This window comes from Henckelia pumila, chromosome 4 (assembly GCF_033568475.1).
Source record: "Henckelia pumila isolate YLH828 chromosome 4, ASM3356847v2, whole genome shotgun sequence".
NCBI lineage: Eukaryota > Viridiplantae > Streptophyta > Magnoliopsida > Lamiales > Gesneriaceae > Henckelia > Henckelia pumila.
The window spans coordinates 50,159,540-50,183,990 of record NC_133123.1 but is presented as its reverse complement, the minus strand read 5'-3'; the positions used below and the strand labels follow the sequence as shown (position 1 = coordinate 50,183,990).

The 24,451-nt window shown below is 41.6% G+C and overlaps 1 protein-coding gene across 1 annotated transcript; it reads left to right on the top strand.

Moving 5' to 3' along the window:
- The first annotated feature begins 4,150 nt into the window (after nucleotides 1-4,150).
- Nucleotides 4,151-23,742, top strand: LOC140860994 (uncharacterized). The gene is made up of 8 exons (XM_073263993.1): nucleotides 4,151-4,726; nucleotides 4,856-4,951; nucleotides 7,847-7,999; nucleotides 8,665-8,725; nucleotides 8,853-8,974; nucleotides 10,129-10,345; nucleotides 22,835-23,031; nucleotides 23,104-23,742. The coding sequence occupies exons 1-8, from the start codon at nucleotides 4,151-4,153 to the stop codon at nucleotides 23,740-23,742; spliced, it is 2,061 nt and encodes a 686-aa protein (XP_073120094.1).
- Nucleotides 23,743-24,451: the final 709 nt, after the last annotated feature.

The following is a 24,451-nucleotide window of genomic DNA, read 5'->3' as shown; positions in this document are numbered from 1 at the left end:
TCCTGCTTACGTGAAGCGGACAGTGGGAGATAAGTTGGATAGTCGATCCAGCTTATGTTATTTTGTAGGGTATCCGAAGAATTCAATCGGATATTATTTCTATTATCCTGCTGAAACAAAGGTGTTTGTTTCAAGGAATGCCACCTTCTTGGAGAAGGAGTTCTTATTGGATAAGAAAGTCGAGATGATGGAACTCGAAGAAATTCGAGAAGAACCCGAAATACAAAATAACGATCCTACACCTCAGGAACCATTGCTGGACACGCCTATACCTAGAAGATCCGAGAGGACTTCTAGACCTCCTATTCGATATGGTCTTCTTCTTGAAGGGGATCAAAATGAACCCGATGTTGGATGTGATCCAAGAAACTTCAAGGAAGCAATTTCTGATGCGGATTCAAATTTATGGCTTGAAACTATGCAGTCGGAAATAGATTAGATGCATACAAACCAAGTTTGGTCTCTAGTAGATCCTCCCGATGGAATTGTTCCAATAGGGTGTAAATGGATCTACAAGAGAAAGCTTGGGCCTGATGGTAAGGTATTGACCTACAAGGCGCGATTGGTGGCAAAAAGTTATACTCAAAGACAAGGAGTTGACTATGATGAAACCTTTTCACCAGTTGCAATGTTCAAGTCCATAAGAATCCTTATTGCCATAGCTGCATGGTATGACTATGAGATATGGCAAATGGATGTGAAGACTGCTTTTCTTAATGGAGACATTAAGGAAGAAATCTATATGAAGCAGCCTGAGGGGTTCACATCCATGGGAAGCGAGCATAAGGTATGAAAGCTTCAGAGATCAATTTATGGTCTAAAACAAGCATCAAGAAGTTGGAACCAGAAATTTGATGAAACAATAAAATATTTTGGTTTCATCAAGAATCCGGAGGAACCATGCGTGTAAAAGAAAGTAGTTAAGGATGCTGTGACATTCTTAGTACTTTATGTTGATGACATCCTACTCATTGGGAATGATGTAGGGATGTTGCAGTCAACAAAGATATGGTTATCAGGTAGATTCTCGATGAAGGATTTGGGTGAGGCATCCTATATTCTAGGGATACAGATCTATAGAGATAGATCTAAGAGAATGATAGGACTCACTCAGTCAACCTACATCGACACCATATTGAAACGGTTTTCAATGGATGGGTCCAAGAGAGGACATCTACCCATGTGTCATGGAGTTTCTCTATCCAAGTCTATGTGTCCCAAGACTGATGAAGAGATAGAGAAAATGACACATGTACCATATGCGTCAGCCATAGGTAGTATCATGTATGGGATGATATCTACCAGACCGGATGTAGCATTTGCTCTGAGTGTCACGAGCAGATATCAAGCTAATCCCAGTCAAATGCATTGGAAAGCCGTGAAGGACATTCTTAAGTACTTACGAAGGACTAAGAATATTTTCATGGTATATGGAGGAAGAGAACTAAAATTGGAAGGCTATACCGACTCTAGCTTCCAAAGTGATGTGGATGACTCGAAGTCAACCTCTGGATTTGTGTTCATGCTCAATGGCGGTGCTGTCTCTTGGAAGAGTTCCAAGCAGGACACCACAGCGGATTCCACCACTGAAGCAAAATACATTGCAGCATCAGCTGCTGCTAAAGAGGCTGTTTGGATGAGGAATTTCGTCCAAGAGTTGGGCGTCATTCCTGAAGTTGTTGGTCCAGTCCCGGTGTACTGTGACAATACGGGTGCCATTGCTCAGGCAAAGGAACCAAGGTCTCATCAAATATCAAAACACGTACTGAGGAAATACCACATCATCCGGGAGATCGTGGAAAGAGGAGACATCACTGTCGAAAGAGTGGCCTCTGCAGAAAATATCGCTGATCCACTTACTAAGCCCTTGCCAGGACCATTATTTGACAAACATCGCGAAGCAATGGGTCTACGTAGTATGACTAGTTGGCTATAGGGCAAGTGGGAGATTGAAAGAGTGGGTGCCCGGTGAGCCAACTTGTGGCTAAGGGCTTTGATGACTCTTTGTATAAACAATATTTTGTTTAATATTATTTACACTTTTATTAATGGCAATGACTTTGTCTTTCTTCATATTGTGATATTGTGATATACTATTGTTGTTTTGATAAAGACCTTGAATATACTATAGTGTATGTAAGATGTGGTAGAACATGGAGATGTCTATCATGAAACACATCTTATAGTCATTGTATATTCTAAACTGTTCCTAGTCGATTGAGCCGTACGATAATAAGGATAAGGATCGCTCGAGTTTGAGACTAGCATTTGCGATGCAGAGTACCACGTTTCATTGGTAAGGAACATAGAGATGTTCGAAGCATGCGAATGGATATTCATATGATGAATGATCGAACTACCCTATCCGGACTTTCCAAGTGGTTATCACTTATCGAGTGGATAAAGTCCGCGGTTTTGGTTGTACACCATTAGTCCTTACTACTTGAGACATCATTGAGACTCTATATGCTAGTACTGTGCTTTGACTCGTTTACCGACTCTATTGGGGTCATCAGGTGTCGGAATTGGGTACAGTTACAACACATATAGGAGTCGATGCTTTGTTGTCAAGGATTCACCACATACTTGCGAGTGTGGATATCCTATGCTATCTGAGGAGATATTAGTGTGACGAATCTCTGGCCAGAGTACATGATGTGATTTAAGAAATGGTTTCTTAGTAGCACATGCGATGTCACTATTTGATCTTCAAGATGTATTGCATAGTTATCGAATCTCGAGCGACTCTTGATATACCAATGGTTGTTGATTCGATCGGGATATATGGATGAAGGGACCGTACTGTACGCTAACCAAAATCTACTGGTTCTTGTAGGCACTATCAGTGATACCTAGGGAATCATGGGGCGATGTTGCTAGGCGCTCATACCATGATTCGATGGGCAAGTCGGAAATTATTGTTCCGAGTCACAAGGAGTTGTGAGCCCACGGCTAGCTGTATCCCTGAACCATTGAGGGTCACACAGTGTAATGGATTTTTAATCCCCGTTGAGATAGTTAAATTTAAAGAGTTAAATTTAATGAACGAAGAAGTTGGACTTCTTATTTAAGAGTAGAGGAGTAAGATTTCCTAAAATGACATATGGATGGCCATTTTTGGAAATCACTGAATTCGGATTCAGAAAAATTTATCTTGACTTTAAAAGGTGCAGAAATGGTTTCTGTGCACATTGGTGAAATCGGTTTATCAATCGGAGTCACGATGAATTTTATATTAATTTCTGAACATGCGGGCTTTGCTTGTCGGGCTTGAACTTATGACTAATGGGCCCTAAGCTGTTAGTGGCCTACATTATAAATAAGTTATTGCAGTACAGAAATTACACACAACAAGGTCACAATTTTCGAAAACCTAAGTATTTTTCTAACAAGTGTGGCCGCCCCCCTCCCTGTCTACTCGAGAAAATCCAGCCTGTGATTTTGAATTACAGTCTGGTTTAACGGATCAAATTCGTTAATCTCTTCGTAGAAACTTCTGATAGATTTTCTAGTGCAATCTATCAGAGGGATTAAATATCTATTCGTGGACCTGATTGAAGAACAGTTCATCCATCAGTTCCAGGGATATACAACAAGAGTAGAGAAATCTGTTGGTGTCCAAACTCTCGATTCGAGATTAAAGGTAAAAGTTTTATAATTGTTATTTAATTTTTACACACACAATTTAATCGTAAGGTTGATACCCAATATGGAATCGTTCCATACAAAATTTTAAACTTCCGCTGCACCGGGTATCAATCATAATTGATCAGAACACCGCGTTTTCCAACACTTATGAGAACTTGTGTGAGGAATTTTATTACTAACTTTTTATTGCAGGTACGATGAGTTCTAATAGTCAAAATTTTTCAAAGAAAGATTTGAGTACAATGATAAGGGAAGCGATGAGAGCTGAGTTGGAAATGATGCATGAAAGAATAAGTAAACTTGAAGTTAGTGAGGATGATGAGAGTTTTGGTGAGAATTTGGGTAGGAATAGGCGAGGTCAAGAGGATGGAAGAAATAGAAAAGAAGCAATGCGAGGGAGATATACTGAAGGGGGTAGAGAAGATGGGAATATTAGTGAGATTAAGATGAAAATTCCATTGTTTCATGGGAAATCTGATCCGGAGGCTTATTTGGAGTGGGGATGAGAGTGGAATCGGTATTTGATTGCCACAACTACAGCGATTCGAAAAAAATAAAGTTAGCGGTTGTTGAGTTTGTGGACTATGCTCTAATTTGGTGGGATCAGCTTGTTACAACTAGGAGGAGAAATCGTGAGAGGCCTGTTGAAACATGGGAAGAGATGAAGCAAATAATGAAGAAAAGGTTTGTTCCTAATTACTATTATCATGATATGTTTAAGCGATTGCAGAATTTGAAGCAAGGCTCGAGGAGTGTAGAGGACTACTCCAAGGAGTTGGAGATTACTATGATTCGGGCTAACATTGAAGAGGATAGTGAGGCAACCATGGCTCGATTTCTGTGTGGTTTGAATAGAGATATTCAAGACCAAGTGGAGCTACGACATTGTGTGGATCTTGAGGAGATGGTACAATTAGCTATGAAAGTGGAGCTACAGCTTAAAAGGAGAGGCATTGGTCGAGTGTCCTCGGGTGGTGGAGCTACTACACCTTGGCATCCAAACGTTGGCAAACGAGAGGATGTCAAGACGGTGTCCAAACCAAAAGTTGACAGCAAGCAAGAAACGCCAAAGCAAGGAGTGCAAGGTAAATCTGAAACTCCCTATAATCGCTCTAGGGACATTAAATGCTTTAGATGTCAAGGTCTTGGTCATATTTCTAGTCAGTGTCCTAATAAAAAAATAATGATTGTGAATGATGGTGGTAAGATTGAATCGGATAGTGAGGAAGAGAATTATGATGATATGCCTGCGTTGGAGGATTCCGATGACAAGGGATGTAATGCAGTTGTTGGTGAGTTGTTGGTAACTAGGAGAGTGTTGAATGTGCAACAAAAGGAGGAGGAAGAAAATCAAAGGAAAAATTTGTTTCATACTAGATGCTTTGTGAAAAACAAAGTATGTAGTGTCATCATTGATGGGGGTAGCTATACCAACGTCGCGAGAAGTGAGCTTGTTGAAAAATTGAGTCTGCCTACTTTAAAGCATCCTCAACCATATAAATTGCAGTGGTTTAATGATAGTTCTGAAGTGAGAGTGACTAGGCGAGTTGTGGTGTAGTAGCCCGTGCCCTAATTGAGTAATTAAAGGATTAATGCTAATTAATTGAATTGGGTATTGGACGGAGCGGAAGCTCCGAAGGCACGATCGGAAGCTCCGAACAGGATCGGAAGCTCCGATGAGCGATCGGAGGCACCGATGTTATTACGTCAGGCATGACGTGTGGTTGGATCGGAAGCTCCGATCAGGACCGGAAGCTCCGATCACCCCTATCCGGAGTCGTCAAATGATATTTTGACACGTGGCAGATCAGGATCTTCGGAAGCTCCGATGACAGGATCGGACGTTCCGATCGAGGTTCGGACGTTCCGATCAAGGATCGGAAGTTCCGATCATTGTCTATAAATAGAAGGCCGAGACTTCACTTTCATTTGCCAATTCCGAGTTCTCCTTTCCTTTCTAGTCCTTTTGGAGCTGTTCTAGTCTTCTTAGGCTTGGTCCGGAGGTCGGAGAGGCGTTCGGTAGTCGTAGCGGAGTCGTGCCCAAGTTCTGGAGGCATCGACATCAAAGGGCTAACGACGGACGAAGGTATAGCTTTTGCTTCCTATAAATATTTAGGAGTATGCAATAGCTTAGTTAAGGCTTTTAGAGCACTTTGATGATAGTGGTATCATTTGGCAGTGTAGAGCAGACTATAGGCGTGGACCTAGAGTTGGTAGAGCTTTCACTGTTTTGAGGTACGAAAGTACTGTTCGAGATATCCTGACTGAGTATGCATGTATTATGTGACTGCATGATTTATATGTCATGATATTATGCTGCATTCATTTGCATCTTGCTGTATCTCCTTCGAGATGTCTGTTAGTAGGGTTGTACCCTATCCTGTTAGTGGATGGACTTCCATCGATTTGGGTCCGGCGTTTCCACGTTTATCTCGGTATGGGAGTCACCTCCTGAAGCGACGGCATAGCGTGCTACATACCAGGGCCCGGTCTGTCTCTGTTATCTGATCCTTGACCTCGAGTCTATAGGGAGTTCACTTTGCATGCATGTATACTCATACTCTCGCACTGAGCGTTTTATGCTCACGTCTCGTACTCTGTGTTTTCTGGACACCCTATTCCATGGGGCAGGTTTGCGATTGGACGAGGAGGGTGGATCCAGGAGGGGCTAGTCAGTGGTTGGCCAGCTGGAGCTTCGTCTAGGTTTTATTACTGTTGTTTGGGTTTATACAGCTATTCGATTTGGTTGTATATTATTGGATAATTACAGATTCCTTTACTTGGGATTGTATAATGTTATTGGATTCCGCAGTTTTATTCTGATATCTGTTTAATTAAGTTAATTGCATGCCTAAGTTCTGTTTAGTAGGTGATCCGGGTAAGGGTCACTACATGTGGTGTCTTTCTCAATTGGTAAATATGAGGATGAAGTGTTATGTGATGTTGTTCCTATGCAAGCCTGTCATATCTTGTTGGGTAGACCGTGGCAATTTGATAGGAAGGTGACACATGATGGTTTTAAGAATCGTTATTCTTTTACTATGAAAAAAGTGTAACACCCCACTGTATCAAGACGAGTCTTTTCAGCGTGCTTATGTCCTCACTCACACGCACCCTGGAAAACTTTCCAGGAGGTCACTCATCCTATAATTGCCCCAAGTCAAGCACGCTTAACTTTGGAGTTCTTATGTGATGAGCTTCCGAAAAGAAGATGCACATTCTTGATATGAATAGTACATATAAAATCTTTTAAACCCTCCTCAACCATGTAGTCCCATACCTACACAGTCTCAGAATCCCTCTCATTCCGGCACGGGATCGGTTCATTCATGTCTTCCTCCGCCTAGAAGCCTATCAAGAGCCGCTCATTGTCCGTGCAACCTCTTGGCACCGGCGATCACTCCCTGCCTCTTAAGCCCCGGGCGTCACATGCCCACCAGCTTCCGCTTGGTTCGTCCCCGAACCATACCGTACTAAGAGAGGTCGGCTTTGATACCACTTGTAACACCCCACTGTATCAAGACGAGTCTTTTCAACGTGCTTATTTCCTCACTCACACGCACCCTGTAAAACTTCCCAGGGGGTCACCCATCCTATAATTGCCCCAAGTCAAGCACGCTTAACTTTGGAGTTCTTATGTGATGAGCTTCCGAAAAGAAGATGCACCTTCTTGATATGAATAGTACATATGAAATCTTTTAAACCCTCCTCAACCATGTAGTCCCATACCTATACAGTCTCAGAATCCCTCTCATTCCGGCACGGGATCGGTTCATTCATGTCTCCCTCCGCCTAGAAGCCTATCAGGAGCCGCTCATTGTCCGTGCAACCTCTTGGCACCGGCGATCACTCCCTGCCTCTTAAGCCCCGGGCATCACAAAAAGAGTCTGTTGTGTTGTTGCCTATGACTCCAAAACAAGTATTGGAGGATCATTTGAAAAATAAAAAGAGAGAAGAGGCCGAAAAAAAGAGTGAACAAAAAAGTGAGATAACCTTAGAAAAAAAATGAAAGAAAAAAAGATGAAGAAAAAATGAGAGGAAAGAGGCCGATTAAAAAATATATATGGCCCAAAAAAGTGAGTTGCGAGAGATTTTACATGTGCATACTCCACTTGTATTGATTTTCTATAAGGAGATTCTCCTTAACACCAGTAATATAGCCGGAAATCTTCCGAGCAGTGTTGTTTCTCTCTTGCAGGAATTTGAAGAACTATTTTCAGAGGATCTACCTCAAAGATTACCACCTTTGAGGGGAATTGAGCATCAAATTGATCTTGTGCCCAGAAGTGCATTACCGAATCGTCCAACTTATAGGAGTAATCCGGAGGAAACAAAAGAGCTACAAAGGAAGGTAAGTTAACTTCTCGATAAGGGATTTGTGCGTGAGTCTATGTCTCCTTGTGCTGTACCTGTTTTGTTAGTACCTAAGAAAGACGGTTCATAAAGAATGTGTGTTGATTGTAGAGCCATTAACAATATTACCATCAAGTATAGGCATCCTATTCCTAGACTAGATGATATGTTGGATGAATTGCATGGTTCTAGCATCTTTAGTAAAATTGATCTTAAGAGTGGTTACCATCAAATTCGGATGAGAGAAGGTGATGAATGGAAAACTGCTTTTAAAACTAAGTATGGATTGTATGAGTGGTTGGTTATGCCATTTGGGTTAACTAATGCACCGAGTACTTTTATGAGGTTGATGAATCATGTTTTGCGTGCTTATATTGGAAAATTTGTTGTGGTGTATTTTGATGATATTTTGGTGTATAGTAAGAACTTGAATGAGCATGTTGAACACATGAAAATTGTGCTAATAAAACTAAAAGCTGAACATTTGTATGCTAATTTGAAAAAGTGTGTGTTATGTACAAAAGAACTTGTGTTTCTTGGTTTTGTTGTGAGTGCTCAAGGTGTCAAAGTTGATGAGGACAAGGTAAGTGTAATTAGAGATTGGCCAACGCCTACTTCTATTGGTCAAGTTTGGAGTTTTCATGGTCTTGCAAGTTTCTATAGGAGATTTGTAAAAGATTTCAGCACTTTGGCCGCTCCTATGACTGCGGTGATCAAGAAGAAAGTTCCATTCCATTGCGGCGAGGAACAAGAGAAGTCTTTTGATATTACTAAGCAAAAATTAATTAATGCTCATTTACTTGTATTACCTGATTTTGCTAATACTTTTGAAATTGAATGTGATGCATCAGGCTTAGGAATTGGGGGTGTCTTGATGCAAGGTGGACGACCAATTGCATACTTTAGTGAGAAGCTAAGTGGAGCAGCGTTGAATTATCCTACATACGACAAGGAGTTTTATGCCTTGGTTCACGTGCTTGAGATGTGGCAGCATTATTTGAGGCCAAAAGAATTTGTGATTCATACGGATCATGAGTCTTTGAATCATCTCAAAGGAAAACAAAAGCTGAGTAAGAGACATTCCAAGTGGGTGGCATTTGTAGAAACTTTTCCCTACATTATCAAGTACAAGAAAGGGAAGGAAAACGTGGTAGCAGACGCTCTATCACGAAGGTATGTGCTTCTATCTACTCTAGATTCTAAGTTTTTGGGATTTGAGTATGTGAAGGAGTTATATGCTAGTGATCTTGATTTTGGAGAGATTTATGCTTCATGTTTGCATGGTCCAAAAGATAAATTTTTCGTGCATAATGGATATTTGTTTAAGGAAGATAAATTGTGTGTGCCTAAATCGCCATACGTGAGTTACTTGTTAGGGAATCACATGGGGGTGGTTTGATGGGACATTTTGGTGTGGCTAAAACTTATGATACTTTGCATGAATATTTTTATTGGCCACATATGAAACATTATGTTGAGAATATTTGTGAGAAGTGTGTTACTTGTAGGAAAGCTAAGTCTAAGACACAACCATATGGATTGTATACTCCACTTCCTGTTCATAGTGAACCATGGGTAGATATTTCTATGGACTTTGTTTTAGGACTACCAAGGTCTAAGAAGGGGAGGGATTCTGTGTTTGTGGTGGTTGATAGATTTTCTATGATGGCTCATTTCATTGCGTGTCATAAATATGATGATGCATCTCATGTTGCGGACTTGTTCTTTAATGAAATTGTTAGATTGCATGGCATGCCTAGGAGTATTGTTTCTGATAGAGATACTCGTTTCTTGAGCTACTTTTAGAAAACATTATGGTGCAAGCTTGATACTAAATTACTGTTTTCGACTACATGTCATCCTCAAACGGATGGTCAAACTGAGGTTGTTAATAGGACGTTAGAAACTTTGTTGCGTGCTATAATTAAAAAGAATTTGAAGAGTTGGGAAGAATGTTTGCTATTTATTGGATTTGCTTATAATCGTAGTGTGCATTCTACTACGAGGTATTCACCGTTTGAAATTGTGTATGGTTTTAACTCATTGACTCCGTTGGATTTGATGTCGTTACCTATGAGTGAGAATGTCAAGAAGAAAGCTGAGTTTGTGCGAAATTTGTATGAAAAGGTTAAGACAAACATTGAAAAGAAGAACTTGCAATACACGAAACAAGCAAATAAAGGTAAAAAGAAGGTTGTATTTGAACCGGGTGATTGGGTTTGGTTGCATTTGCGGAAGGAGCGTTTTCCGGAGAAGCGGCATTCTAAGTTGTTACCTAGAGGCGATGGACCTTTCCATGTCTTGGAGCGGATCAATGATAATGCCTACAAATTAGACTTTCCAGGTGAGTATTGTAGTAACCCGCATTTTTAATTAGTGATTAATAAGTAATTAATCACGTGATCTTATTTAGATTAAGTAAGTTCCTGTTGGGATAACGGACTTCAGAAATGGATTCAGAGCACTCGAATTAGTTGAATTGGTTCAGCAGGATCGGACAATTCGAAGAGGAGTTCGATGGATCCGAAGTGGATCGGAAGCTCCGTGCCAGGATCGGAGGCTCCGATCGAGATCGCAAGCTCCGTCGGCAAGATCGGAAGCTCCGATTGGACTCAGTGTACACGTCATCGGTTACGTCAGCAAGGTGACATCATGGCTGACGAAATATCGGGCGATCGGAAGTTCCGATTGTGATCGGACGTTCCAAACTGGGTTCGGAGGTTCCGAACGTCGCCTATAAATAGAGGGTCCGAGAATTCATTTCTCACACCGATTTCCTCTCTTCTCTCTGATTCCTAAGCCTTCTAACTCAGATCTAGGGAGATCTAGGCGTCCTACGGGGAATCCGGAAGTGGCTTAGTGATCTAAACGTCGTCGCGGAGCTACGGCCTAGTTTTGAGGCTATCGTCAGCAAAGGGCTAACGATGGACGCAGGTATAGCATTGGCATCCTAAAAATATTTAGGAGTATGCAATAGCTTAATTAAGGCTTTTAGAGCTAAATTGTTGATGCATGGATATTTGCATTGTAGTAGCAGTAGACTGGACTAGTAGGCTTGGAGTCTAGTGAAAGAGTGGGTGCCCAGTGAGCCAACTTGTGGCTATGGGCTTTGATGACTCTTTGTACAAACGATCTTTTGTTTAATATAATTTACATTTTTATTAATGGCAATGACTTTATCTTTCTTCATATTGTTATATTGTGATATACTATTGTTGTTTTGATAAAGACCTTGAATATACTATAGTGTATGTAAGATGTGGTAGAACATGGGGATGTCTATCATGAAATACATCTTATAGTCACTGTATATTCTAAACTGTTCCTAGTCGATTGAGCCGTCCGATAATAAGGATAAGGATCGCTCGAGTTTGAGACTAGCATTTGCGATGCGGAGTACCACATTTCATTGGTAGGGAACATGGAGATGTTCGAAGCATGCAAATGGATATTCATAGGATGAATAATCGAACTACCCTATCCGGACTTTCCAAGTGGTTATCACTTATCGAGTGGATAAAGTCCGTGGTTTTGGTTGTACACCATTAGTCCTTACTACTTGAAACATCATGGAGACTCTATATGCTAGTACTGTGCTTTGACTCGTTTATCGACTCTATGGGGGTCATCAGGTGTCGGGATTGGGTACAGTTACAACACATATAGGAGTCGATGCATTGTTGTCAAGGATTCACCACATACTTGCGAGTGTGGATATCCTATGCGATCTGAGGAGATATTAGTGTGACGAATCTCTGGCCAGAGTACTTGATGTGATTTAAGAAATGGTTTCTTAGTAGCACATGCGATGTCACTAATTTGATCTTCAAGATGTATTGCATAGTTATCGAATCTTGAGCGACTCTCGATATACCAATGGTTGTTGATTCGATCGGGATATATGGATGAAGGGACCGTACTGTACGCGAACCAAAATCTACTGGTTCTTGTAGGCACTATCAGTGATACCTAGGGAATCATGGGGCGATGTTGCTAGGCGCTTTACCATGATTCGTTGGGCAAGTCGGAAATCGTTGTTCCGAGTTACAAGGAGTTGTGAGCCCATGGCTAGCTGTATCCCTGAACCATTGAGGGTCACACAGTGTAATGGAGTTTTTAATCCCCGTTGAGATAGTTAAATTTAAAGAGTTAAATTTAATGAATAAAGAAGTTTGGACTTCTTAAATAAGAGTAAGGGAGTAGGATTTCCTAAAATGACATAGGGATGTACATTTTTGAAAACCACTGAATTCGGATTCATGAAAATTTATCTTGACTTTAAAATGTGCAGAAATGGTTTCTGTGCACATTGGTAAAATCGGTTTATCAATCGGAGTCACGATGAATTTTATATTAATTTCTGAACATGCGGGCTTTGCTTGTCGGGCCTCAACTTATGACTAATGGGCCCTAAGGTGTTAGTGGCCTGCATTATAAATAAGTTATTGCAGTACGGAAATTAGATACAACTGGTCATAATTTTGAGAGAAAAATTTCGAAAACCCTAGCCTCCTCTCTCTCAAATATTTCGGCCGCCCCCCTCCCTTCTCTGCGTGAGAAATTCCGGTCTGTGATTTTGAATTGCAGTCTGGAATAGCGAATCAAATTCGTTTATTCTCTTCGTAGAAAACTTCTGATAGATTTTCTAGTGCAATCTATCAGAGGGATTAAACCTCCATTCGTGGACCTGATTGAAGGAGTTCATCGGTTCCAGGGAGAGACAACAAGAGCAGAGAAATCTGTTGGAGTCCAATAATCTCGATTCGAGATTGAAGGTAAAATTTAATAATAGTTATTTAATTTTACACACACTTATAATTTAATCGTTAAACGGTTGATACCCACACTATGGAATTGTTCCATAATAAAAAATTTTAAACTTCCGCTGCACCGGGTATCAATCGTGATTGATCTGAACGCCAGTTTTCCAACATCTAGGTCAGTGGAGCTAGGTTTGACCAGCAGTGTTAGAGGTACGTAAGTACTGACCGAGATAGCCGGCATTATATATTTGCTTGTATGTTGCATGAGTATGTGCTATATGATTTATCGTGTTTTAGCATGTTTTACTGCCTTAGCACATACATGATTTTACGTGTGACTGCATCCGGAGAGATGTAAGTCATTGACAGTCTCCATAGGGAACAATGATCTCATTTTGGACTCGAATCAGGTTTGACAGTTTCCATATGAGGCTTGTATCCTGTTTTGGATTCGGGTCAGGATGGGGTTGGCTCAGCCCTGATATGGAATATGCGAGTACCCCGTGGAGTAGCTCTCTAGCTGGTACTGTATATTCCCGGGGCCATGAGCAAGTGTTTTCAATTGAGTTTTAAATCATCTGTGTGCACATATTTGTATTTATATCATTGCTTCGTATTGAGCATTCTAGCTCACGCCCCTGGGTTTGGGTATTGTGTACCTTGTGGCGGGGCAGGTTTGAGGCTGGACGGTCCAGGCGGCTCTCAACAGGATTGACCTTTGGGGAGTGCGAGGTTGTAGAGGGTAGGGATTTATTTACCCTGAAACTTCGATTTGGTTGTATAAACAGTATTTATACACTTGTGATAGCGTCGGTTGTATTCTGCCGATTGGATTTGTTGTATTTTAATTATCCGCTCTTTGCGCTTTAAGCTTTTATTGCGTGCGCTTTTACTATAACTCTGATTAGGTAGTGGATCCGGGTTGGGTCACTACATTTTTGGTATCAGAGAGGACGTATTGCTTTGGGAATATTGTAAAGCGGATTAAGTAATTATCTGTTCTTATGTAACAGATGGCAGATTACGACGAGAGTCACGGTAGCGTAGACGGCGGTCGTTGGGGCGATCCGGACGATCGTAGACGTCGGGGACAGCCCGAGGAGCGCAGGCGAGTGAGCATACGTAGATTCAAAGAAGTTAGCCCGAAGCCTTTGACGGGTGGTGAGACAGCTGAAGAGGCAGAGGATTGGATGGAGAGGATGGAGCAATGCTTCCAGGAGTTCCGTTGCACGGCTGAGGATAGGATGGAGATTCTTGCCTTTATTCTTGAGGGCAGAGCGAGGAAGTGGTGGAGATCTACTTCCGCACCGTTCATAGCAGCTAGAGGTGCAGCTACTTGGGTGGAGTTCTGTACTGCTTATGAGAGATTTTATTTTCCTCCAGCTCTTCGACAGGCAAAAGCCAGTGAGTTGTTGAGTTTGCGACAGGGGACGATGACGATTGAGGAGTACCAGCAGAAGTTCTTTGATCTGCTACCCTTTTGTCCTCATATTGCTGATAGTTCTATGGCAAAGTTTGATCATTTCCTGCAGGGGTTGAACCCTGACATTCATCGTATGGTTGCAGTGGGCGCCGATGGGACTTACGAGGATTTGGTGGACCGTTGTCGCCAGGCCGAGGACAGTATTCGGAGGAACAGAGGACTTTATTCTTCTTCTTCCCGGCCAGCGAGCTCTAGTCCTTTGGGTCCGAGAGGACAGTCCTTCAAGAAGCCAGGAGGTACTTTTTCTTCTTCCTCTGGATTTGGTGGAGTGCATAACTTTGGTGGCCAAAGGCCGAACCGTTGTCGTCAGTGCCAACGCAGACATCCGCCAGGGCAGTGCGGTCGATCGACCGGAGGTTCCGGAGGTTCTCAGGCATCTGTTCAGCCACCTTAGTACCAGCAGCCACCTTTTCAGCAGCAGTATTCGCAGCAGCGCCAGCATCCGCAGCAGTCTCAGAGACAGCCTACTCAGACTCCTTCTCGGGGTCATTCTTCGTTGAGGCCACGTGCCCAGGGTCAGGTCTTTGCGCTTAACTAGGAGCAGGCAGAGGCTGACAGCGATCGAATGATTGCAGGTATCTGTAGTTTTTGTGGTTTTCCTACATATGTTTTAATTGATACCGGTGCATCACATTCTTTTGTCTCAGCACGTTTTGCTAAGAAGTATAAGTTGCCATATATTCTTTTAGACGTGTTATTAGTGGTTTCTACTCCTATGGGTAGCGAGGTTTTAGCCAAGAGTCTAGTTGTGGGTTGTGTTTTGGATTTCGAGGGACATCAGCTTAGTGCGAACCTAATGATTCTAGCGATGGAGGATTTTGATTGCATCATTGGGATAGATCTATTGACTACCTACCGAGCGATAGTGGATTGCTATCAGAGGTTTGTTCAGTTTCGTCCAGAGGATGACGAGTCATGGTATTTCTATGGTGAGGGAGCGCGACCCCCGATGCCAGTGGTTTCAGCTTTGAAGGCCCGGCATGCCTTAGAGTCTGGCGGGGAAGGCTACCTTATCTACGCCATTGACGCATCCTTAGGAGAACCAGATATCCGAGAGATACCAGTGGTTCGTGACTTTCCAGATGTGTTTCTGGAGGAGATTCCAGGTTTTCCACCAGTAAGGGAAATTGAGTTTGGCATTGAGTTAGTGCCAGGGACTGCACCGATTTCTAGAACTCCTTACCGATTGGCACCGTCAGAAATGAAAGAGCTGCAGAAGCAATTGCAAGATCTTCTTGATAAGGGTTATATTCTACCTAGCGTTTCGCCATGGGAAGCCCCAGTACTGTTTGTCAAGAAGAAGGATGGTTCGATGCGGTTGTGTATTGACTACCGTCAATTGAATCAAGCGACAGTGAAGAATAAGTATCCTCTTCCGCGGATAGATGACCTCTTTGATCAGTTGCAGGGTACTTCTATCTACTCGAAGATTGATCTTCGGTCTGGGTATCATCAGTTGCGAGATCGACAGGAGGACGTTCCTAAGACAGCATTTCATATGCGGTATGGACACTATGAGTTTCTAGTTATGCCGTTTGGTTTGACGAATGCTCCAGCTGTTTTTATGGATCTGATGAACAGAGTTTTCCGCGACTTTTTGGATAAGTTCGTGGTGGTGTTCATCGATGACATTTTGGTGTACTCTCACAGCGTGGATGAGCATGCCTACCATCTCTATACTGTACTGTAGGTCTTGAGGGAGAGACAGTTGTACGCAAAACTGAGTAAGTGTGACTTTTGGATTGATCGAGTTGTGTTCCTTGGTCATGTCATTTCTCAGGAGGGCGTATCTGTGGATCCTAGCAAGACAAAGGCTATTTTGAATTGGTCACGTCCGACTACAGCTTCTGAGATTCGTAGTTTCCTTGGTTTAGCAGGATACTATCGTCGTTTTGTGGAGAATTTCTCTCAGATATCTAAGCCTTTGACTCATTTGACGAAGAAAGACGTTTCTTTCGTTTGGTCTGATGCTTGTGAAGATAGTTTTTGTGAGTTGAGACGTCGTCTGACGACAGCTCCAGTTCTTGCCTTACCGTCTGGATCAGGTGGTTTTGTATTCTTCACCGACGCTTCTCTCCAGGGTTTGGGGTGTGTGTTGACTCAGAATGGCCACGTGATAGCTTATGCTTCCAGACAGCTGAAGACTCATGAGGAGAACTATCCCGTACATGATTTAGAGCTTGCAGCCATTGTCTTTGCTCTTAAGATATGGCGTCACTATTTGTATGGAGAACGATTCGAGATCTTCACCGATCATAAGAGTTTGAAATATCTGTTCACTCAGGCTGAGTTGAACATGCGGCAGCATCGTTGGATGGATCTGTTGAAGGATTACGATTGTGAGATCAAGTACCATCCAGGTTCTTCAAATCCCGTTGCTGATGCGCTTAGTCGCAAAGTTTATGTGAGTTCCCTTCGTACCAGTTTGGTTTCGAAGGCAGTGGAGGAGTGTTGTTCTTTGGGATTCACGTTCCGTCATAAGAAAGAACAACAAGGGATTCGTGTTTCTTCTGTGCTTGCAGAGCCAGCGCTATACAGACGAATCCGGGAAGCTCAGAATTCTGATCTGAAAACTCAGAAGTTGGCCTGCCTGGCTGAGGGTGATAATACTTCTGGTTTTCATTTACAAGGAGACGCTCTGTTGTGTCTTTCTTGTCAAGTTGTGGTACCCAAGGATTCTACTTTGAGGGATGAGATCTTATCGCAAGCTCACCGCAGTCGATTTTCTATACATCCAGGCAGCATGAAGATGTATAAGGATCTTCGCACTCGATTTTGGTTGAAAGGGATGAAGCGCAGCGTTTATCAGTTTGTGTCCCAATGCCTTGTGTGTCAACAAGTCAAGGCAGAGTTTAGACAACCCGGGGGGTTACTTCACAGCTTAGAGATTCCTGAATGGAAGTGGGAGCATGTGACGATGGACTTTGTCACCCACTTGCCTATGTCTTCCAGGAATTGTGATGCTATTTGGGTTGTCGTGGATCGGTTGTCGAAGTCAGCGCATTTTCTTCCCTATAACCGCGATTACACCTTTGATAGGATGGCGCAATTGTATGTGCGGGAGATTGTTCGATTGCATGGGATTCCGTTGAGCATTGTCAACGATAGAGATCCGAGATTCAACTCGAGATTTTGGGGTAGTTTCCAACGAGCCCTTGGTACTACTTTGAGCTTGAGTACGGCTTATCATCCAGAGACGGACGGACAGTCGGAACGTACTATTCGCACTCTAGAGGATATGCTTCGCGCAGCGGTGATGGACTTTGGTCCAGCGTGGCATGATCATTTACCATTAGTGGAGTTCGCCTACAACAATAGTTTCCATCGCAGCATTGGCATGGCACTATTTGAGGCTCTTTATGGACGCCATTGTCGTACACCTTTGTTTTGGGACGAGGTTGGTGAGCGTCAGGTTGAGGGTCCTCAAATGATTCAGCAGATGATTGATGTAGTAGAGTTGATCCGACGCAGGGTTAAGACAGCCCAGGATCGACAGGCTAGCTATGCGAACACTCACTGCAGACCACTTCATTTTGAGGTAGGATAGTATGTTTTCTTGCGTGTGTCACCTTTCCGGAAGGTGATGAGGTTTGGTCTCAAGGGTAAGTTGTCACCAAGATTTATTGGTCCTTTCGAGATTCTCGAGAAAGTTGGAGACGTGGCTTATCGTCTAGTCTTGCCACCGAATCTTTCGAAGATTCATGATGTGTTTCACGTGTCTTTGTTGAGACAGTACGTGGCGGATCAGTCCCACATCTTGCGTCCGACTGAGGTGAAACTAGACCACGATTTGTCATATGTGGAGAAACCTCTCAGGATTCTCGATAGGAAGGACAAGGTTCTTTGTAACAAACGCATACTGTTGGTGATGGTACAGTGGCAACGCAGAGGTACAGAGGAAGGTACTTGGGAGTTGGAGAGTCGGATGTTAGCCGAGCACCCCGAGTTGTTTTAAAATTTTGTACTCTGTTGTATCGAATGTATATTGTTCAGTTGTAATAAGAGCATTGATTTTGCGTACTATGTTTTCCTTAAGATGTAATTTCGAGGACAAAATTTTTTAAGTGGGGGAGAATGTAGTAACCCTCATTTTTAATTAGTGATTAATGAGTAATTAATCACGTGATCATGTTTAGATTAAGTAAAACATGATTAAGTAAGTTCCTGTTGGGATAACGGACTTTAGAAATGGATTCAGATCACTCGAATTAGTTGAATTGGTTCAGCAGGATCGGACGATCCGAAGAGGAGTTCGGAGGATCCGAAGTGGATCGGAAGCTCCGTGCCAGGATCGGAGGCTCCGATCGAAATCGGAAGCTCCGTCGGCAAGATCGGAAGCTCCGATCGGACTCAATGTACACGTCATCGGTTACGTCAGCAAGGTGACATAATGGCTGATGAAATATCGGGCGATCGGAAGCTCCGAAGGGGCAATCGGAAGTTCCGATTGTGATCGGACGTTCCGAACTAGGTTCGGAGGTACCGAACATCGCCTATAAATAGAGGGTTTGAGAATTCATTTCTCACACCAATTTCCTCTCTTCTCTCTGATTCCTAAGCCTTCTAACTCAGATCTAGGGAGATCTAGGCGTCCTACGGGGAATCCGAAAGTGGCTTAGTGATCTAAACGTCATCGCGGAGCTACGGCCTAGTTTTGAGGCTATCGTCAGCAAAGGGCTAATGACGGACGCAGGTATAGCATTGGCATCCTAAAAATATTTAGGAGTATGCAATAGCTTAATTAAGGCTTTTAGAGCTAAATTGTTGATGCATGGATATTTGCATTGTAGTAACAGTAGACTGGACTAGTAGGCTTGGAGTCTAGGTCAGTGGAGCTAGGTTTGACCAGCAGTGTTAGAGGTACATAAGTACTGACCGAGAAAGCCGGCATGATATATTTGCCTGTATGTTGCATGAGTATGTGCTATATGATTTATCGTGTTTTAGCATGTTTTACTGCCTTAGCACATACATGATTTTACGTGTGACTGCATCCGGAGAGATGTGAGTCATTGACAGTCTCCATAGGGAACAATGATCTCATTTTGGACTCGAGTCAGGTTTGACAATTTCCATATGAGGCTTGTATCCTGTTTTGGATTCGGGTCAGGATGGGGTTGGCTCAGCCCTGATATGGAATATACGAGTACCCCGTGGAGTAGCTCTCTAGCCGGTACTGTATATTCCCGGGGCCATGAGCAAGTGTTTTCACTTGAGTTTTAAATCATCTGTTTGCGCATATTTGTATTTATATCATTGCTTCGTATTGAGCGTTCTAGCTCACGCCCCTGTGTTTGGGTATTGTGTACCTTGTAGCGGGGCAGGTTTGAGGCTGGACGGTCCAGGCGGCTCTCAGCAGGATTGATCTTTGGGGAGTGCGAGGTTGTAGAGGGTAGGTATTTATTTACCCTGAACCTTCGATTTGGTTGTATAAACAGTATTTATACACTTGTGATAGCGTCGGTTGTATTCTGCCGATTGGATTTGTTGTATTTTAATTATCCGCTCTTTACGCTTTAAGCTTTTATTGCGTGCGCTTTTACTATAACTCTGATTAGGTAGTGGATCCGGGTTGGGTCACTACAAGTATAATGTAATTACTACTTTTAATGTTTCTGACTTGTCGTTGTTTGATGTAGGTGATGATCACGATTTGAGGACAAATCCTTTTCAAGAAGGGGAGGATGATGCGATTACGGATAGCTCGCATGTTGATCACATGGTTAAGGACCCGTTGGAGATGCCTCGAGGACCAATTACGAGAGGTCGAGCTAAGAAGTTCAAGGAAGCACTTCAATCATTGATGATGAATTGTCAAGAAAGCATTGGAATGTCTGAAGAATACTTTGGGGAATGTTACAATCTTATTGAAGTCCAAAGAAGTCAAGAGAATGGAGAAAATATCAAAGAAAACACAAAAATAGGTGACAGGACCCGAGAGGCATGCGCGCCCGCGCCACTTCCAGCGCGCCCGCGCGCATCTGTGTGATTTTTGAAGAGGATGGACAGAAGCCCATGCGCGCCCGCACCTTCCTGATGGACAGAGAGCTATGCGCGCACGCGCGTCATCCTTGCGTGCCCGCACCTCGTGTTTTTACACACAGTTTGGTATGTTTGTGTGTGTGCAAGAACTTTGATATTTTTGGAATTATTTTCTTATTTTTAGTCTTTTATTCCTACTAGGAAACTTTTAGGAAGATATTATCACATCTTTAGATATATATTTTTGAGTTATTTCGCGATATCTTTTATTATTTGTAGTTGTATTATAAATACAACAAAAACATTCATTATTAATATAGAATTCAGATTTTGATATTTATCAATTAAAATTCTCTCTAGAATTTTATTAAGCTTTTGCTTACCCAAAAATCAAACTTATCAAAGTTTTCAACTTTGTGGCGTTTTTCGATTGATTATCCTCGTGGGTTGTCAGAAACAGGTTTTCTGAAGGTCCCGTTGTAATCAATTGTTTTTCTCTTTGTGATTGTTTGTTGCTAGTTTCAAGTAAACTAGAGGTGAATATTCCAAAACCTTTGCTTGTTTTCAAGGTTGGGCAACTTCTTGATTTCTTTTGTTATTGGATTGAGGGTACGATTTTAATATAATCTTGTTTGCCTTCCATACATTAAGAATTCATATCAACTATATCGCAAAGAATTCAAAGAAATTTAGCCTTCCTTTTGCCTTCCATACGATTTTAATATAATCTTGTTTGCCTTCATTTTGACATAGTTTTTGATGACTTGGACAGAACACCTATCACCGAGACACATACTCTTGATCATACCTCCATTCTTAAAACGTATTTGTCATGGAATCAAGTATTCTCTTGATGGGTGCATGATCCTAGTATGCTTTTACTCGTTTTCATCATGTTACTCATTTTCATATTCTTTTTTCTTCCCTTCCTCCGTATGTTCAAGAGCAAGGATTTCCTAGTGGTTATACTAACCCGGATATTCCTTCCTCTTCTACGGTTCCTCCATATTCTACAACTATGTTTGATTATGGTGAGCTAATTTTTTCTCCACCTATGATGCCTCAGCCTCCGCCTACATCAGCTCCATCTTCCGATTGACTTTTTGAGTATCTTCAGCAGCTAGAACTCAATTTGGATCGCAACTTCTCTGTTATTCAGTCTATTCAGACATCTACCACGGACTTGAATTCAGAGATGTGAAACTCTTTTGATGCTGTCAATGATAGACTCAATTTGTTGGAAGAAAACTATTATCAAGACCCTTCGGATGACGCTTCTTAGTTTTATATCTTTGTTGTACTTAAATTGTATTTGAAATTTCTTTATTAATGAATTTTTTATTACATTGTGTTTTTTATTTATTAGCTTTTTCATTATCACAAAAATGGGGAGATTTAATTTGGTTAAATGTTTAATGAAATTAATAAAATAGAAAGAGGGAGAATAAAACTTGATTATGTTTTAAAAATGTTATTAACTTGTTTTCAACATAGGAGAAGCTTTTATGCGTATATTAATTTGATTTAAAATATTGCATATTTATTTATTGTATAACCAAGTTTTGTGATTATAAAAAATGGGGAGATTGTTATGCCTTAAATGCATACAAATCTCATAGACGAGATTAATGTTTTTAATGCGATAACTTATCTTGTTTTGATAATTTTAAAACTAGGTTATTTTTACTAATCATTTACAATGAATCTTTGCAGATTATATTTTCATTGGCAGATAAAATCTTGGAAGTTATTCTGAAGTCTTGTAATGCTCAAAAAACGGAAGCAACGAAGTCCAGATCGGAAGCAACGTTCATGCCTAAAACAAAACATGGAAATTGATGCCGAACGGATGCAACGAACTGGAGAACGGACGAAACGATCTCAGTCAAAAACATGATCCAAAAATTAAGGAATAATTCGTCCGACCAAAGCTGCAGTATGCCTAACGGACGCAACGATCTACTTAACAAACGCAACGATCTCAACCGAATTTGCACTATAAATAGAGGCATTCCAAGGTCATTTGGAATCAAGAAACTCACCTTCAAGTCTCTCATCCTTCAAGCAATATTCAAGCAATCTTTCAAGCATTTGAAGCCTATTTCGAGTCCCTCAAAATATATTTGTATCGAGTATTCACTCGAGTGTGAAGCCCGAGTTGTTTCAAGCTGTGAGGCTATCCTTAGATCCCTTAAGGCAAAGTTGTATCGAGTTGTAAATCTATCGTCACGGTGATCGTGTTGTTGTACGGCTATCATTGGAGCCATGAAGGCCAAGACTTTTGAAGTGCTAGTTGATCCTTGGTTAATTGACCTTAACCAAGAAGTGGAAACGTAGACGATTTATTGTCGAACTTCCATAAACATATCCTATCTCTTTTACTGCTTTATTTACTTTACGCATTTATTTACCGCATTTATCTTGATTGCTTTAAATCTTCCGCTTGCATACTTGCATAATCGCTTTAAATTGCTAAAGTTGCCAATATAACCTAAATCCCCCCCATTAGGTTCTAACACGGATGAACAAATATTTGAGGTAAGTTCTGCCCTCCCATGGTTTGCTGATATAGCTAACTTTTTTTCGTGTAGTATTATACCTCCAGATTTGAACCGCCATCAGAAAAAGAAATTTTTCCATGACATTAAGTTCTATCTTTGGGATGAGCCTTATGTGTTCAAGCGATGCACTAATCAAGTGATTAGGAAATGTGTGGCGGGTCAAGAAGCACAAGAAATTTTGGAGAAATTTCATTCTGAACCATATGGAGGTCACTTCGGAGCATCATGGACTGCGGCTAAGGTATTACAATCTGGTTTTTATTGGCCTAATATGTTTAAAGATAGTTATACCTTGGTGAAATCTTGTGATAAGTGTCAAAGGACTGGGAATATTTCTCGAAAGCATGAATTACCCCTCACAAATATATTAGAAGTTGAACTTTTTGATGTGTCGGGTATTGACTTTATGGGTCCATTTCTCCTTTTCTTTGGTTACACTTATATTTTACTAGTTGTGTATTATGTTTCGAAGTGGGTGAAAGCAATTGCCACCTCTACTAACGATGCTCGTGTTGTAGTAAAATTTCTACAAAAGAATATTTTCACTAGGTTCGGCACTCCGCGAGCAATAATAAGTGATGAAGTTACGCACTTTTGTAATAAAATTTTTAATACCTTGCTCACAAAGTATGGTGTCAAGCATAAGGTGTCATGTGCATACCATCCACAAACCAATGGCCAATCCGAGATCTCTAATAGAGAAATTAAGCAAATATTGGAAAAGACAGTGAAAACAAATCGGAAAGATTGGGCCACTAAGCTGGACGATGCTCTTTGGGCATATCACAACGCATTCAAGACACCCATTGGGATGTCTCCCTATAAATTGGTGTATGTAAAATCATGTAATCTGCCATTGGAGTTGGAGCATAAAGAATATTGGGTTGTGAAGAAGCTGAACGTCGATCTTGAAGTGTCCGGGGAGTTGCGAAAATTGCAATTTAATGAGTGATGAGTTCCGAAATGAAGTATATGAGAATGCCAAGATTTATAAAGAACAAACCAATAAGTGGCATGATAAACAAATTGTGAGACGGGAATTTGAACCAGGCCAGCACGTTCTTTTATTTAACTCTCGTTTGAAATTATTTCCAGGCGAATTGAAGTCGCGTTGGTCTGGACCATTTATCGTCGAGCAAGTGTTTCCGCATGGTGCTATCGGGCTGCGCTGTCCAAATGGGAGAACGATTAAAGTGAACGGGAAGAGGGTTAAGCATTATTTTGGGAACGAAGTGCGGAATGTTAACCATGCCTAAGACTGGCGAAAGTCGGGCTGACGACTCTAAATCAAACGCTATTTGGAAGGCAACAAAACCATTTTATATTATTTTTCTTTTGCTTTTGTTTTTCTTCGAATTTGGTTATTTCATTATATCTTAGTGCCTTGCTTATTCCTCTCTTTATTCTTCCTCTAATTTCTCGAATTTTTCCAGGTTTTAGGTACCTAAAGTAAGAACCATATGTGCACCCACACATGTCCATAGGCGCCCGCACGTAGTTTGAAGTGTAAAAACGAGTCCAGAGAGAAGTTTATGCACGCCCGCGCATGGTCTTACACATTAAAGGGAGTCAAATCAGAACCCTATGTGCGCCCTCCTCTCTCTCTCTTGGCGCATCCGCGAATTTCCTGAGTTAATATTCTCCTAAAGTCGTGAAATATG

Coding starts and splice junctions, on each gene's coding strand:
- LOC140860994 (XM_073263993.1), top strand. CDS start 4,151: ATGAGAGTGGAATCGGTATTTGATTGCCACAACTACAGCGATTCGAAA. Junction 4,952..7,846: donor CAGTTGTTGGTGAGTTGTTG/GTAACTAGGAGA, acceptor TCTCTCTTGCAG/GAATTTGAAGAACTATTTTC. Junction 8,000..8,664: donor CAAAAGAGCTACAAAGGAAG/GTAAGTTAACTT, acceptor AAGTTTCTATAG/GAGATTTGTAAAAGATTTCA.